Here is a 17046-nt window from a genome sequence, read left to right on the forward strand (position 1 = left end):
CTGCTCCTATAATCCTATATACAGGCACATGAGCCCTTATACAGAGTCATGTAACGCCTATATACGGGGACACGAGCCCTCATACAGAGTAATGCTGCGCCTATATACAGGCACACGAGCCCTTATACAGAGTAATGCTGCGCCTATATACAGACGCACGAGCCCTTATACAGAGTAATGCTGCGCCTATATACAGACGCACGAGCCCTTATACAGAGTAATGCTGCGCCTATATACAGACGCACGAGCCCTTATACAGAGTAATGCTGCGACTATATACAGGCACATGAGCCCTTATGCAGAGTAATACTATGCCTATATACTTCCATATGAGCCCTTATACAGAGTAATGTTACACCTATATACAGACACGTGTGTGTGTGTGTGTATATATATATATATATATATATTTACACATCTAGGCACTTCAATCCCCAGCAGGCATGCATTGTTACTATATGTTGACACTGTATATGGGAATATAGTACAAGGCATGGATGGGTGACATTAACCCTTTGTATTAGCACAAAACCCCTATAAGTTCTCAGTACGCAGCTATGTTTCCTTTTTAACATCCCAGTTCACATGAACAGACTGCATCTGCTTGTAGTTCCACATTGTTTGTCTCTATGCTTTAAAACCTATATATACATGCACACGTCTGTATATGTTTAATCAAAATGTCACCCATGCACAGGGTGGGGGATGGGTAAGGCTTGCAGCTCAGGTAGGCCTCAGTGCCTGTAGTGGATAGCTGTGTACACAATAGGCTGCTCCTGCTGTTTTTTGTGTGTGCGATGGTGTCGTTTGTATAGCATATATATATGTCTCAGTATATTAACGTGTTTTTTCCCATTGCAGACTCCTCCCCCTGCGCCACGCAGCGACTGAAGACTTTCATCGCTCGTGCCATCTAGCTTCTTATCATGGCTTCCGGGCTCGGGCCCTCGTCGCCGGGTAGCGAAGGAGAGATTGAAGTCATGTTAAACAGCAGCCACCACCAAGGTAGGAAGCGGTTTATTGTATGTAATGCGCGGATTCTATAACGGAAGGGATTGGGGTTACAGAGTTACCAGCTGATTACGTCCTTGGGTGGCTTTTGTGTTCAAGTAGGCAGTGTCCAGCGTTTTCGGACGCCACGCATCGCCGGAAATTCCCTGTGTGATAACATGAAATATAGGTCTAACATTCTAAATGTATATAATATATATATATATATATCCCCATGAAGTAGATCACTTAGTTTTAATGGCATTTTGTGACGGCTTGTGTTATCCGGAGGCTGATAGCGCTGCCGTGATGCCTGGTGTTGGCAGGTAGCCTGCGTTTTGGTTTGGGTTTAGGTGAGTCTGCAGATATTTTAATGCTACAGCAACCTCTCGTGCCAGTTCGGTCAGAATTGCAGCATAATCCCGTCCGAGCCAAATGTTTAATGAGTTGGGTGGCATGCAACCGTCTTCAAGCAGGCAGAGATTTCTGCACATGATGTGCATGGCATGAAGCGGTGAAAGTGATCAGGCTGGCGTTTGATTCAGTCCTGTCCAGTTTGTGTCCCTCAAGGTTTGGCATTATATATATCTCGCTTTCGTCAACAATGTCATGTCCTGTACAAATACAGTGTATCTTTAATGGTTGGGTTATGGATGATGTCGACGCGCTTCCTTGGGTTTGGATGTCGGGGTTGGAACCCTTGGTCCGTTTCTTGGTACCACTAATCTGCTTGTTACCGTACAAATAGCCGGGTCACGGAGCTTCAGCCGGGGAATCAGGTTGTGCTTTCATTAAATTGTCTTTTGAGGCCTTTCCGTGCCGTGGAGTTATGGCAGTGAATGTTGGGCACTTGGGTAACTTGGTTATGTCATCGGCCTATAAGCATCAGTCGATGGACTACGGGTTACTTCCTTCCGTCGTGTCTCTTGGAGCATCGGCCGCGGTTGTGCCGGTCAACGGCTACTCACTGAATGCTCAGAAATAAGGCGGTGGTTTGCTTGTTGAGAGGAACAGAATCGGTGATGGTTGACTATACTTTCCGCGCTCCTCTTTGGAAGAGGAGATACAGAAACTCTGGTATTGTAAAGGTTGATGTGTACTCTCCTTATTTCATGATCTACGGGAGTTAAATCTGCAAGATGTTACTTTGTCAGACGACCTCTTGCTACATTGGCTGGTATTTTATATCTGAGGAAACCGTTAGAAGTCGTCTCCTGTTGCGTACGAAACGTCTGCAAACCCCCCATGTGGCAGTCAGCCGTTTGCTAGTTGACTTGCTCTTTTGTCACGCTGCTTCTGGGGTGTCAATGAAGCCTCCTTAACATAATAGGCTTGTTGGATTTGATTGAATGTGACACGTGCTTTAAATTCACCCATCTCCTCCGGTGACGTTTGGCCGCGGGGGGCCACGCTGGAGAGGGCAGGTCATGTGGTGCCTTTGGGGTACTGCCATCTTGTCAGAGAGAAAGTAAAGCAGCCATTAACTGTCCTGTCCTAAAGAAACAAAAGCTCCCCCCCCTGCTTTCCGCCGTGCGTGTGCATTGTGGGCGTGCAGGGCAAACACGCACGCCCCCTCCTCGTGCTCCTACTAATCCCTTCTAATGCTGCGGGAGCCCACCTCCATGCTGCCCCTTCCCCTAAAACAACCCCACGACAATGTCTGCCTATGTGCTGTTCTGCTAAATGCATGTGTGTACAATTATTTAAGAAACAACGTGTGGAACATTCAGCGCACGTGCTTTGTGTATCTCTGTGGCCCGATGCTGTATTCCGTGTGTGCTCCTCTGATGTGTCGCTCGTTGCCCTGTGTTTGTATGTCTGATGGGTGCTGATCATTGCCTGGTGCTTGTATGTCGGGTGCTAATCATATCCGCTCCTGTGTGTTATTGCCCCGTGCCTGTTATCTCAGGGGTGCTGATGATTGCCTTGGTGCCTGTTATGTCGTGGGGTGCTGATCATTGCCCCTCTTGCTTGTATGTCGGGGGGGGCTGATCATTGCCCCTCTTGCTTGTATGTCGGGGGGGGCTGATCATTGCCCCTCTTGCTTGTATGTCAGGGGGGGGCTGATCATTGCACCTCTTGCTTGTATGTCGGGGGGGGGCTGATCATTGCACCTCTTGCTTGTATGTCGGGGGGGGGCTGATCATTGACCTCTTGCTTGTATGTCGGGGGGGGCTGATCATTGCCCCTCTTGCTTGTATGTCGGGGGGGGCTGATCATTGCCCCTCTTGCTTGTATGTCGGGGGGGGAGATCAGTGCCCCTTGCTTGTATGTTGGGGGGGGCGGATCAGTGCCCCCTGCTTGTATGTCGGCGGGGGGGGGGGGGGGGTCATTGTCCGCCACTGTGTCTCTCCAGTAATTTGTATATCTGGGAGTCTCCTCCCTCTTGCTCGGTGATTAACCCCTCCCCCCCCATGTGGGCTGCTGTCCTCCCTGCTTTTCCTAGGTATGAGAACAAAAGCCCGAGCAATGTTTGGACCCTTCTAGGCCTGAGATATTGCTCGTCTGTCCTGCCACCGTCTTGTGCGCGGTGTAAGGTGTCCATATGATATGGCAAATGTATATTTCTCTCTGTAGAACTTCAAATGGTCTTCCCTCTTGTATTAAGCAGCTCCAGAACTGGCTGTGGTTTTAATCTTCCCCCCCCCCCCCCCCCCCCCCCAAGTCTGTACAGCAGGACCTCATCTTGGAGCACTAATCCCTCCCCGCTTCCTGTCTCACAGTCCTGGGTTAAGAGTGCTGCTTGCCGAGTCTTGGACACGTACCTCTTGTTTTTAACACAGGTTAAAGTTTTCGGTAAATCCAAATATTCTGTGCCTAACGGGTAGAGGGCGTGACATTAGTTTGTGTATTGTAAAGCAAAACTCCCATGACTCTCGGCAATCGAGGAGCCAAACATCACAGGAATACTAGTTGTAGCCCTACCAGTTGACTTCTCCTGGTGTGTGGATTAGTCTGTTAATCTCAACATTAAAGGCGTTTATTTGGCCCCTCTGGCACTTTTCTGTGCAGCTACTGGAAAAGTAAATACGCTGTGAAAAACTTCCAGGGAGATATTAACCAATGTGAAGACGGCAGGTGTCATGTCTCTGGAGACGTCTCTGCTCCTCTGGCAAGGGAGTCTTGGAGAAGCCAAAGTTCTTATATTTAGAGGTGGACTCTTTCAGACAACAGGCATCTCTGTTTCCTTCCAGATGATGACGATCTTGATGAGGATCTCTCGGAAGTCGAAACGCCTAAAATAAAGAAGAAGAAGAAACCCAAAAAGCCAAAAGATTCAAAGCCCTCCAAAGGAAAGAGACAGAAAAAAGAGGTTTGTTGGATGTGTGAATGCGAGTATCTTTTCCCTGTAAGCTGAGGATAAGGTTTGTTTGTGTGCCGAGTGCGCTTTAGATGCAGAAGTGATTCGTATCAGTTTGGGACCCAGAGGTTTAGAAGGAGTAGAGATGACACGTTGCCATGGTGATATTTGGAATGTGTGAAGAGGGTTCTGGATAGAGTGTAAAAGTTTTTTGGGGGGGGGGTTCCAGAAAGTAGGTGACCTCAGTGTACACATGTTACTTGGTGAAAATATAGAGGCCACTGGGCCTGTAGTGCTAAAGGTTCTACTGATACTTGGTATCGGGTAATATACAGTAGAATAAGACAGAACAAGACACTTCTTTTTTGCTGTTTATCTGCTAGGATGTGGATGATAGCTCAGGAGAAGGCAACGATTTTGGGGAGGACGATGTTGGACATGTTCGCTCAGACAGTGAAGGCAGTGATTACACCCCTGGCAAGAAGAAAAAGAAGAAGCTGGGGCAGAAGAAGGAGAAGAAAACAAAGGTGAAGCGTGAGGAAGAAGAGGACGATGATGATGACTCCAAGGTCAGTGCACCATAGGCTTTTTTTTGTTTTGTTTTTTATATATATATATATATATATATATATATATATATATATATGTATGTTCTCATTGCTTACGTTTTTGTTTAATACTGCATAGAAAGCACTTCTGTGTCAATGCACATGTTCACTTGTATCGCTGTATTAGTAAGGGGTATCAAGTGTTTGTTGTCTTTTATAGGAGCCAAAGTCTTCTGGTCAGCTTTTGGAGGACTGGGGTATGGAGGATATCGACCATGTGTTTACAGAGGATGATTATCGTACTCTGACTAACTACAAGGCTTTCAGTCAATTTGTCAGGTATATCCTGTCCTCTTCATTCATTTCTGCCTTTGACGTTTATTCAGTTCATTAACATTGTGCCTTTCTTTTTTTTTCTTTTTTTAGACCTCTCATTGCAGCCAAGAACCCAAAGATTGCTGTCTCTAAGATGATGATGGTCCTGGGTGCCAAGTGGAGAGAATTTAGTACAAATAACCCTTTGAAGGGAAGCTCAGGCGCTTCTGTGGCTGCCGCCGCTGCTGCTGCTGTTGCTGTAGTAGAAAGTATGGTGGCAACTAATGAAGTGGTTGCTCCCCCCCCACCACCACCACCAGTTCCTGAAGTTCCCCTGCGCAAGGCTAAGACAAAGGAAGGAAAAGGTCAGTGGTCATCAGGCTACCTCTGCTAGGGGCTGTTGCTGGCTATTATATGATATGAGAGTTTGCCCCCTAACTTCTACACAGAATTGTCCAGCCCTGATGTGTAAACGGTTTTGTTTTTTTCTCCCTTTCCTTAGGGCCTAATGCCAGGAAGAAACCAAAGACTGTCAAACCTCCAGAAATTAAGAAACCCAAAGCCAAGAAAGTTGCTCCTTTGAAAATCAAGCTTGGGGGCTTTGGTTCTAAACGCAAGCGTTCTTCCGTAAGTGTAATATTTGAGCGTTTTAGAAGTTAGGCTATTAAAGGTATAGGTTCAACGTGTCCCGGTGACAGCCTGGTGTAATGTACGGCTTGCTTTGCCAGAGTGAAGAGGATGATCTAGAGGGGGATTCTGACTATGATGACGGCAGCATGAACAGCCTGTCTGTTTCAGATGGATCTACCAGTAAGAGTAGCCGAAGTCGGAAGAAACTGAAAGCCAGCAAGAAGAAGAAGAAAGGTTCATAACAATTGCGTTGGTATTTTACTCAAGTAGGGAAATGTCTTGTCTCATCCTGAAAGTGTCCCTTTTTTAAACAGGTGATGAGGAGGCAGCTGGAGGAGTGGATGGTTATGAAACAGATCACCAAGACTACTGTGAGGTTTGCCAGCAAGGTGGGGAGATCATCCTGTGTGACACCTGTCCCCGTGCTTACCATATGGTCTGCCTGGACCCCGACATGGACAAAGCGCCTGAGGGAAAATGGAGTTGCCCACACTGTGTAAGTGAAAGCAGAGGGCAATTGAACACAGGAGCCCCTTTCTAGTAAGATAGTTGTGTATACTTACTGTGGGGGGGTGTCACAAGGGTGTGATCTGTCACATTTTGTTTGTAAGTTGAAAGAGAAGGGGCCATTTTCATATGCCCTTGCATGAAATGATGGATGATTTGTGTTGTGTACCTCCTAATTGTCTCGCTACGTCATGTCTCCTGTCTATTAAGGCTGGCTAGAATGCGTTTGGCAGTTGGAAATGTAGCCTATATTGTTGCCTAATGCGGCTTTATTTCTCATAGGAGAAGGAAGGAGTGCAGTGGGAAGCAAAGGAGGATAACTCTGAGTGTGATGAAGACATGGAGGATGCCGCAGGTGATCCAGAGGAGGAGGATCACCACATGGAGTTTTGCCGTGTTTGCAAGGACGGAGGGGAACTGCTTTGTTGCGACACCTGTCCTTCTTCTTACCACATACATTGCCTAAATCCTCCATTGCCGGAGATTCCCAACGGAGAATGGCTGTGTCCACGGTGTACTGTGAGTATCAACTTTGCTGATTTTCTTACATGTTGACTCTGCTGCTTCTTGGTGAAACCCATGTCTTTCTCTCCGCAGTGCCCTTCCCTGAAGGGTAAAATCCAGAAGATATTGATCTGGAAATGGGGTCAGCCTCCTCCCCCTACTCCTGTACCACGTCCACCAGGATCGGATCCTAGTGCCCCTCCACCCAAGCCTCTAGAGGGTAGACAAGAGCGAGAATTTTTTGTTAAGTGGCATAGCATGTCTTATCTGCACTGCTCCTGGGTCACAGAGCTCCAGGTAACAATTTAGCGTGGAGTAACATCTTGTGTCTGTAGTATCACCCCCCTGACTGCTTTAGTAACCAAACCTGTTTCCTTCCGCAGCTGGAACTTCACTGCCAAGTCATGTTCCGAAACTACCAGAGAAAAAATGACATGGATGAGCCTCCTGCTGGGGATTATTATGGAGGTGACGAAGAAGAAAAGAGCCGCAAGAGGAAAAACAAAGATCCTAAATATCTTGAGATGGAGGAGAAATTCTATCGTTATGGGATCAAACCAGAATGGATTATGATTCATCGCGTCTTGAACCACAGGTACGGGGATGCACTGAAAGTCTCATCTGTGGATCATTCTGTTGCTATAGGATACTAACGGCACCTCTTTTCTCTATGCCTAGTGTTGACAAAAAGGGGAATGTTCATTATTTGATCAAGTGGAGGGATCTGCCTTATGACCAGGCATCCTGGGAGCTTGAAGATGCTGATGTACAGGATTATGACATATACAAGCAAGGCTACTGGAATCACAGGTGGGTTCCTGGAGCGGCAGACACCTACTCTTCATACGTACGTGTCGGAAATGTGTGTTCGTCTGCAACTTACATTTTCTTTCAACTTGCAGGGAGCTGATGTGTGGTGATGAAGGACGTCCTGGTAAAAAGATCAAGAAAGTTAAACTTAGGAGACCTGAACGACCCCCTGACACCCCAACCGTAGATGTAAGTTTCTTTACATGGAAACATAATTTGATTGTAGATAACCATTTGGATCATCTAGTCTGTAAAGACCCAAACCCTAATCACTCCTTGGTCTCGTCTTAGATTCAAGATAGAAATATACCTTCCCCATGCATGTTTAAACTCTCCTACCATGTAAACACTGAGTTGATTGTATTTGCTGTATCTTCACTCTTAGCCTACAGTTAAATATGATCGTCAGCCTGAGTATCTGGACATCACGGGAGGCACACTTCATCCGTATCAGCTGGAGGGTCTGAACTGGTTGCGCTTTTCATGGGCACAAGGCACAGATACCATCCTGGCAGATGAAATGGGATTGGGAAAAACTGTGCAGACAGCAGTATTCCTGTACTCTCTTTATAAAGAGGTGAGTTCTCATGCCCTCAGCTTAACATCCATTACACATAATCTGTACTCTGCCTTTACCCAGGGCACGCAGTTCTTGTGTACAAACTTTTCATTACCCTCCCCACCTGTGTCCCCTGTATGGTACTAAGTTTTTTTTTTTTGTTTGTTTTGTTTTTTATTTCCAGGGTCATTCAAAAGGTCCGTTTCTGGTCAGTGCTCCACTCTCCACCATTATTAACTGGGAGCGTGAATTTGAAATGTGGGCCCCTGACATGTACGTTGTCACGTATGTGGGAGACAAAGACAGCCGTGCCGTCATCAGAGAAAACGAGTTTTCCTTTGAAGATAATGCAATCCGAGGTGGCAAGAAAGCTTCACGTATGAAGGTTTGTGATCTAATTCTTCATGATTTGGCTGGATATTGGCGGTCAAACGTGTGATGCTGAGCTTTTTACCGTTCTGTATCCCACAGAAAGAAGCGTCTGTAAAATTCCACGTACTTCTGACATCCTATGAGCTAATTACGATTGACATGGCCGTGCTTGGCTCTATAGACTGGGCATGTCTGGTTGTGGATGAAGCTCATCGTCTGAAGAACAACCAGTCCAAGGTAAAAACGCACGGACACAATTATCCATGTTTCTGGGAGGCTCGCTGTTCATTATCTAATTGTTTTTTCTGTATTTTCCCCCCCAGTTTTTCAGGGTTTTGAATGGTTACTCCCTCCAGCACAAGCTTCTCCTCACAGGAACCCCTCTACAGAATAACCTGGAGGAGTTGTTTCACTTGCTCAATTTCCTGACACCGGAGCGATTCAAGTAAGCTTGTAACATTAATTACAATTGAGTAATTCATGTTGGTTCTGTTAGATGCTCGTCTCTGCACCATATGTACAGATACTGGTCAGCCCACCCATTGTCAGATGACCAGTTTAATTTACTCGGTGAAATTGATTTTGAATACTTTTTTTCTATCTGCTTTTTAGTAACCTTGAAGGGTTCTTGGAAGAATTTGCAGATATCGCAAAGGAAGATCAGATAAAGAAGCTTCACGACATGCTGGGACCTCACATGTTGCGTCGGCTCAAGGCAGATGTTTTCAAAAACATGCCATCAAAGACAGAGTTGATTGTGCGTGTGGAGCTTAGTCCTATGCAGAAGTGAGTGAGGTTCTGCTCTCTGCCTGTCCATGGCGCCCACTATGATACCTCTAGTGCAGGGCTGTCTGGGGTCTGATCCGTTTACACCGTGTGTCTTATTTCAGGAAATATTACAAGTTCATTCTCACAAGAAACTTTGAGGCTCTGAACGCACGAGGAGGTGGCAACCAGGTGTCTCTCCTAAACGTGGTGATGGATCTTAAGAAATGCTGTAACCACCCCTACCTCTTCCCTGTGGCTGCTATGGTAAGTGTATGGATGGGTATATCTAGATACTGCGCTAGTAATTTGCCTGTACGATTTAGCCACCTTTCCGCATCTCTTTCATGGGGATTGGTAATACGTATGGTTTTAGTCCTCTTTTGAGACCAGTTCTCATGAGTTGCTTTGTATTCCTCCTGTAGGAAGCTCCAAAGATGCCCAATGGGATGTATGATGGGAATGCATTGATCAAAGGAGCTGGAAAACTGTTGCTCCTGCAGAAGATGCTGCGGAAACTAAAGGACGATGGACACAGGGTGCTGATCTTCTCCCAGGTACGTATCTTCATTCACCGGTGTTCATGACGTCGGTGTTTGTGTCCTGTTAGACTCATTGTAACACTCCCTAATCTCTCAATTGTGCGCCATTGGGTGATAATATAATCTGTGTTGGCAAACCTGTGATTACTTGATTTGGATTTTGGACTCTGTTGCCTACATATACTTTTTACTCAAATAGATGACAAAGATGCTGGACCTTCTCGAAGACTTTCTTGAACACGAGGGGTATAAATACGAGAGAATAGATGGTGGAATCACTGGGAACATGCGTCAGGAAGCCATTGATCGATTTAATGGTCAGTCTGAAGTCTATATGGATAGTGGGCAGGGGTTTAAAATCCAAGATAAAATCTCTGCTTTTTCTGCATTGTTTTTACGTGGGGGTAACGTGGACAATTTTGGTATCTGGTCTGCAATGACCTGAAATAAACGGCTGTAAAAATTCTTTTTCATAAAAATGTTAACACAATATCTGAATTGTTCATTACATGGAACGAGATAATGATGGGTGCTTTATTTCCTAGCTCCTGGGGCTCAGCAGTTCTGTTTCCTTTTGTCCACTCGTGCCGGAGGTTTGGGGATTAATCTCGCCACAGCAGATACTGTGATTATTTATGATTCTGACTGGAACCCACACAATGACATTCAGGTGAGCGACAAGGCACATCACTGTCTGTAATAGACCCGTATTTCCGTCTTGTGGTGGCTCTGACGCAAACTTCCTACAGGCTTTCAGCAGAGCTCACCGTATTGGGCAAAACAAGAAGGTGATGATCTATCGGTTTGTGACTCGTGCGTCTGTGGAGGAGAGGATCACTCAAGTAGCAAAGAAGAAGATGATGCTCACCCACTTGGTTGTACGCCCCGGCTTGGGCTCCAAGACTGGCTCTATGTCTAAGCAGGAACTGGACGATATTCTTAAATTCGGAACGGAAGAGCTGTTCAAAGACGAGGCTACAGAAGGTAAGGATTATCCAGGAAGATGACCTGAACCACAATCTCTATTGGTATTTATTGTTCAAGATATTAAAACTACCTGTTCCTAAGGTGGTGAGAACAAGGAGGGTGAAGATGGAAGCGTTATTCATTACGATGACAAGGCCATAGCTCGCTTACTGGATCGAAACCAGGATGAAATTGAAGACACCGAGATCCAGGGAATGAATGAGTACCTGAGCTCCTTCAAGGTGGCGCAGTATGTGGTCCGGGAAGAGGAGATGGCGGTGAGTCACGTTGTTTTCGTGGCATGTCAAACGATTGGGATGATTAAACTTGAGGTTGAATGCTTGCTCACATTGTTGGTCTCTACTCAAGGATGAAGAAGAGGTGGTCCGTGAGATCATTAAGCAAGAGGAGAGCGTTGATCCAGATTACTGGGAGAAGCTTCTCAGGCACCATTATGAACAGCAGCAGGAAGACCTTGCTCGAAATCTGGGCAAAGGAAAAAGAATCCGCAAGCAGGTCAACTATAATGATGGGAGCCAGGAAGATCGAGGTATATATATCCTTCTATATTGAATGCCATAAACCTACCTCTAGCTCCTGTCTTGCACCTGATTACTTTAAATCTCTTCTCTCCACAGATTGGCAGGATGACCAGTCTGATAACCAGTCTGATTATTCTGTGGCTTCTGAGGAGGGCGACGAAGATTTCGATGAACGTTCGGAAGGTAAGCGACCCGAGTATATACAATGCAGACTCACTCTTGTCTAACGAGCTCCTTTCAGGAGCTAATCGTTACTTACATGGCCATTTTGCCTTTCTTTCCACAGCTGCTCGTCGGCCAAACAGAAAAGGTTTGCGAAATGACAAAGACAAGCCTCTCCCGCCGCTTCTGGCACGTGTGGGTGGCAACATTGAGGTACAAACTCCTGGATTGTTTTGGGTTTGGGGGTCTGATAGCTGTTTGAGGGTGGAAAATGGAACTGGACTAAGTTATGTATCGCCTTAATGTACTTGAAGTAAGGGGTGTGTATGGTCTAGTTCATGAACTTGTGATCAGCTTATATATTTAAACACTTGAACATGCTGCCTCATGTCTTTTGTGGTTTTTATATCTCCTTTATCTCATTTATCTCAGGTTCTTGGATTTAATGCCCGACAGAGGAAGGCTTTCTTGAATGCCATCATGCGCTATGGAATGCCCCCTCAGGATGCCTTCACCACTCAGTGGCTGGTACGAGACCTCCGTGGCAAGTCAGAGAAAGAGTTCAAGTAAGACTTGCACCTTCTTCCCGTTCTCCTTCATACAGTCAGCCCCCGCTTCTACATTTTTTTTTTTTCTGCTTACCCAGCTACTTCTGTTCTCAATGAGCTTCATAGGAGGCAATGCCTGGCTCCTGTCCTCACACGCTTCTATCTAATATAATAATAAATATACTTTTGTTTATGTATACAGAGCCTACGTGTCCCTGTTTATGCGCCATCTCTGTGAACCTGGTGCCGACGGGGCAGAGACTTTCGCAGATGGTGTTCCCAGAGAAGGTCTATCTCGCCAGCATGTTCTAACCAGAATCGGAGTGATGTCTCTCATACGGAAAAAGGTGAGATTCTACATTTTGTTCCCCCCCATGCTGTATGTAACGGGCTTCTACCTCCAGTAAGATTGTCATGTTGATGTAAGGGTTTCATTTGAAAATTTGCTATTTAGAAATATGTATTAAGTTTCTCATGTTACACAATTTAATCCCCCTATGATGTATGCATTAGCCAGTGTTAGTAGTTTTAGCTACGGATTTGGCGTTAACCCTCGTGGCACGGTTTCTCCAGGTCCAAGAGTTTGAGCACGTGAATGGACGTTGGAGTATGCCAGAGCTTGCAGAGGCTGAGGAGAATAAGAAAGCTGCTCAGGTTGACTCTCCATCACCCAAAACACCCACGCCATCTACCCCAGGGGACACACAACCGAATACACCAGCTCCTGTTCCTGCAAACGGTAAGCCTTTTTTTCTTATTTTTGACACTGCATCATTTTGTCCGGCCAGCAGACTTCTGCACACCCCGGTCTCTAGTGTGGCTGGGGATCCCGGTTGGACACAAACTAATACTGTCTGTTTAGGAGGGCAGCACAAAGATGTAGTGCTATTCCCTTAAAGGCTTGACAGGACATAAGTTACATACAATTAGATGCAAGGCTTTGGAGAAATGTCTCCGTTGTGTCATTAACCCATCAATGTCTGATTCTTTCCAGAGGAAAGCTCAAAAACTGAGGAAGGAGCAACTAAGGAGAACACAGAGAAGGAGGTGAAGCCTGCTGAAGAAAGTAACGAGGTGAGTGTTAACCAAAGTACTCGATCTCCTATCTAATCACCCCCTGGACCTTATTCTAAAATCCCCAATTTTTTTCCTTCCCAGGGTTCAGCGACTGCAGCAGAGATCCGGTCTCCTGTCGCTCCTGCAGAGGAGAAGCCGGAGGAGCCAGAGAGCAAGGAGAAGCCTCCAGCATCTGAATCCATGGAGACAGATCAGAAACGTGAGGATCACGTAATTACTAAATAACACCCTACAAGCTTTCCTTTAACTATCCCCTTTATACACTTTTCTTTATTATTTTCCCCATTACAGCAGAGCCAGAGAAAGTAGATGAAGTCATCACTCTGGATGATAAGAAAGGTTTGTACCTTGTCTTTTTTATTTATTCCTTTTGTTGATGAGAAACTGTGCACCTGTCTCACAAATCCTCCTCTGCTCTACCCTGCAGATGATGTACAAGAAGTAACGCTGCAGAATGGGGAGACTCCGAAGGAGCCGACTGAAGAGAAAGCCAAGCGCACTCCGACAGCTGCTGCAAAACAGAGATTCATGTTTAACATCGCGGACGGCGGCTTTACTGGTAACGTGGCCCTTTGTGTTTTGGGCTCTGGGTGATTAACTTGCAGAAGATGGAAAACATACAGGGTTGGATGTGAAAACCTCAAACTCCTCTAAGCCCGTGTGTCTGCAGTATTACTTGACTGATTTCACTCGTCATTGTTCTTTGTGTGTTAACACTCACTCCTTGCTATCTGCAGAACTCCACTCTTTGTGGCAAAACGAAGAAAGAGCAGCAACTGTTACCAAAAAGACATATGAAATCTGGCATCGTAGACATGATTACTGGCTGCTGTCCGGCATCATAAAGTATCCTTTATTGTGCTAAGAATAAGTCGATTTGTGAAGTTTGTGGTAAAGCAGGTGTCTTCACTTTTATTGTGCAGTGCACTGTGCTCCTTTTTGTGAAGTTTTGTGACTGACGCTACGTGTTAAGGCGTTTCACCACCTCGTGCGTCTACCTTTGGGCTGAGAGAAACAATCAGGTGGTTGGGTGTCCGGGGGGGGGGGTGTACTGGTCAGTATGAGACTATGGATCGCTGTTTCTTTGGTTGTAACTTCACCACTGTGAGCTCCATTTTCCTATACGCCGGTCAGTCATGGTTACGCTCGTTGGCAAGACATTCAGAACGATGTGAGGTACGCCATACTCAACGAACCTTTCAAGGGAGAGGTGAACAGAGGCAACTTTCTGGAAATCAAGAACAAGTTCCTCGCTCGGCGGTTTAAGGTGAGCTTTTTTTTGTTTTGTTTTTTCTCTTCCTGCTTTGGCAATCTTTCTGTGGCAGCGAGGCAGGCTTTGTAACATTTGCCGTCTTTCTTCTCTAGCTCCTGGAACAAGCACTTGTAATAGAGGAACAGCTTAGACGAGCTGCGTATCTCAATATGTCTGAGGATCCCTCCCACCCTTCCATGGCACTGAATACCAGGTTTGCCGAGGTCGAATGCTTAGCGGAAAGTCACCAGCACCTCTCAAAGGAGTCAATGGCGGGAAACAAGCCAGCAAACGCTGTTCTGCACAAAGGTAAACCTTTCCCGGCTACTGACCGCTGGCCAATAAAATACAAATCGCTGCAAAGAGATGGAGACGAGACTTAAACCTTACACTCTGTCCTTACCGTGTAACTCACTTTGTGTCTTTGGATCCCCAGTGCTCAAGCAGCTGGAAGAACTGCTGAGTGACATGAAGGCAGATGTCACCAGGCTCCCGGCCACCATTGCCCGAATCCCTCCAGTGGCTGTACGGTTGCAGATGTCAGAAAGGAACATCCTGAGCCGATTAGCAAGCAGAGGGGGAGAACCGCAACCCCAGCCGGTAAATCTGCAACATAGAATCCCCTCCACCTAAAAAAAAAAAAGAAAGCCTCTTTCTCAGTGTCGCCAGGCCTGCTCCTGCTTATTTGGTTCTAATTGCGGCTTTTATCTACAGCAGATGGCTCAGCAATAACAAACCCCCTCCTCTGGTCAGGAGGTCCAAGTATATACACCCACCCCAGACATTCCCTACTAGAAGCAGAAACCCAGGCATGGGTTGCAGGACTTGCTACCACATCCAGGGAGCCGACTCAGCAGAGCTGAACCCTACCCCGGAAACATGAGCGACGTTCCCAGTCCCTAAGCAGTCCTGGACCTGTAAGGCGTTAACTGTGACTGCATAGGCCTGAGGGCAGATCATATGGTGCTGCTGCTTCATACATGGGGTTTAACCCCTCCCTTGGGGTTCAGGGTCACATCACTTTCCCCAAAGGCCAGAAACTCACCCTTCGTGGAGGGGCAAACTGCATTCTGAGTTCAGAAGGAAATACTTATTTTGTTTTTTTGTTTTTTTTGTCTTCTAATTTTATTTGCTCCAATCCCCTCAAACTGCCCGAGGGGCGCAGGAGGGGTGTCTCCCAGGAAGGGCACCCTACCTCCATCCTTTTTAATACAGAACGCGTTGTCGCATAATAATAAAACACAAAATACTATTCTGAATGAAGACTTTGAGCCTTTTTTTTGTGGTGGGTAATGCTCTGTGTGGATGATTGATGCTAAGGTGGCCTGTAAGCACATGCAGTGCATGGAGAGAATTTAATCAAGGTTGTTTAGTCTTTTGGTTTTTTTATGGTGTTGGAGGAAGATCATTTCATGTTGATGTTCAGTCATCAAAAACTTGGTTATGGTCGATAAACATGACTTACATTTGCGGGGGGGGGGGTTGTCTTGTGCTTTTAAGAGCCATTGAAGTTTCGTACCTCAGAGTTCTTAAACCAAAACTGCTGCCGTCCCGCGTTCTCTCCTTCCTCCCAGCTCATCAGCTGGAGCCGTCCCGCCGCTGTGAGCCTGGACCCCCAGTCTGTCGTCTCAAGCAGGGAAGAGCAATCTTCTCGCATGGCTACGTGACGTTTCAATCCTATGCTAGTGTTTTTATGGCAGACCAAGTAGTATTACTTGACATGTTTACTGAAACGGTAATGTTTAATGTGGTTAACCAAAACGGTCTACGGTAATCATAAAGCGAGAGCTCACAGCCCCCATGGGGTTTTAAGGTATTTATCTCAGGTTTCAGAGCCACTGGATATCTACCCCGTGCCCAAATCTGTTAGAAGAGGTCTCCTTGAATAAATCTAGGAGTTTGAAGGTGCATTTGCGAGAAGCTTCCTAAAAGAAGAGGTGGAGGACAATTCAAAGGTGACCTTCGGGGGCATCATAATAAGACTAGTGATAAAAAGTTTCTTTTGTTTTCTTTTTTCTGCAAAAGTGCTCCTGTCTCATTTTAGTTATTGAAACACTGAATTTGGGTTGCGGTATATTTCCGTATCATTAAACAATAACCTGCTGTCGGTCTGTGCTCCCCAGATACGTCGCTGTTCTTGTCACGTGTGAAGTATGTGTGAACTTGGTATAAAACCCCATAATGTATAGCTGCGGGTATAATCGGCTTATTTGTCTGGCTGTAGGTGCTTCAAATCACAAAATGCGATCACAGGCTCTGGCTTCAAACTCTGATCCTGCTGAAATCATGGTGTACATTATAATTATATAATCTGTGAAATGTGCCAATAAACAAATATTTAAGCGCAGTCCTGGGCTACTTTCCGATTGAGGCTTAAGGCCAATTGGCAGCGCTGACTCTTTCCAAACACGCCATAAACATTCCATACGTCCCATGAACAATCTGTAGGCTTCTGTATAGATTTATTTCCGTATTGGTTGGTCTTTGTCCTTAGTAGTAACATACAATGTGCTACATTCGGATCGTTGGTAACGTAACTAATCCTTATTGCTAAAGTAGAAATAAGTTTGTGTCCTAGAAAACATACTCCACATAGACTGGAGGCGGCAAATGTGTGAGAGAAGGGAAAACACATGTGTGTTACATCAGGACATAT

At 45.9% G+C, this 17046-nt stretch overlaps 1 protein-coding gene and 1 non-coding gene across 2 annotated transcripts; both read left to right on the forward strand.

The window, feature by feature from the left end:
• Positions 1–926: 926 nt before the first annotated feature.
• LOC149288722 (ATP-dependent chromatin remodeler CHD4-like) lies at positions 927–15023 on the forward strand. The gene is made up of 38 exons (XM_089491431.1): positions 927–1005; positions 4185–4303; positions 4675–4860; positions 5060–5178; positions 5266–5519; positions 5657–5781; positions 5883–6018; positions 6099–6280; positions 6574–6810; positions 6889–7092; positions 7179–7390; positions 7474–7605; positions 7698–7794; positions 7991–8182; positions 8349–8549; positions 8636–8773; positions 8860–8981; positions 9149–9322; positions 9427–9568; positions 9727–9858; positions 10043–10160; positions 10389–10513; positions 10593–10827; positions 10912–11087; positions 11179–11359; positions 11448–11534; positions 11638–11726; positions 11946–12079; positions 12264–12408; positions 12635–12800; positions 13056–13135; positions 13220–13337; positions 13430–13477; positions 13566–13697; positions 13876–13984; positions 14273–14405; positions 14504–14699; positions 14827–15023. Exons 1-38 carry the CDS (start codon positions 927–929, stop codon positions 15021–15023), a joined length of 5652 nt encoding a protein of 1883 aa, XP_089347557.1.
• On the forward strand, positions 12838–12975 carry LOC149288723 (small Cajal body-specific RNA 11). The gene has a single exon (XR_016277400.1).
• Positions 15024–17046: the final 2023 nt, after the last annotated feature.

This window comes from Sceloporus occidentalis, unplaced genomic scaffold (genome assembly GCF_023333645.1).
Source record: "Sceloporus occidentalis isolate IW3139 unplaced genomic scaffold, rSceOcc1.0.p SCAF_50, whole genome shotgun sequence".
NCBI lineage: Eukaryota > Metazoa > Chordata > Lepidosauria > Squamata > Phrynosomatidae > Sceloporus > Sceloporus occidentalis.

Excerpts from the sequence above, each read along its gene's own strand:
- LOC149288722 (XM_089491431.1), top strand. The coding sequence starts at position 927 with ATGGCTTCCGGGCTCGGGCCCTCGTCGCCGGGTAGCGAAGGAGAGATT. Across the intron at positions 6,019-6,098 it reads CAGCAAGAAGAAGAAGAAAG|GTGATGAGGAGGCAGCTGGA; the intron begins GTTCATAACAAT and ends TTTTTTAAACAG. Across the intron at positions 7,606-7,697 it reads CAAGGCTACTGGAATCACAG|GGAGCTGATGTGTGGTGATG; the intron begins GTGGGTTCCTGG and ends TTCAACTTGCAG.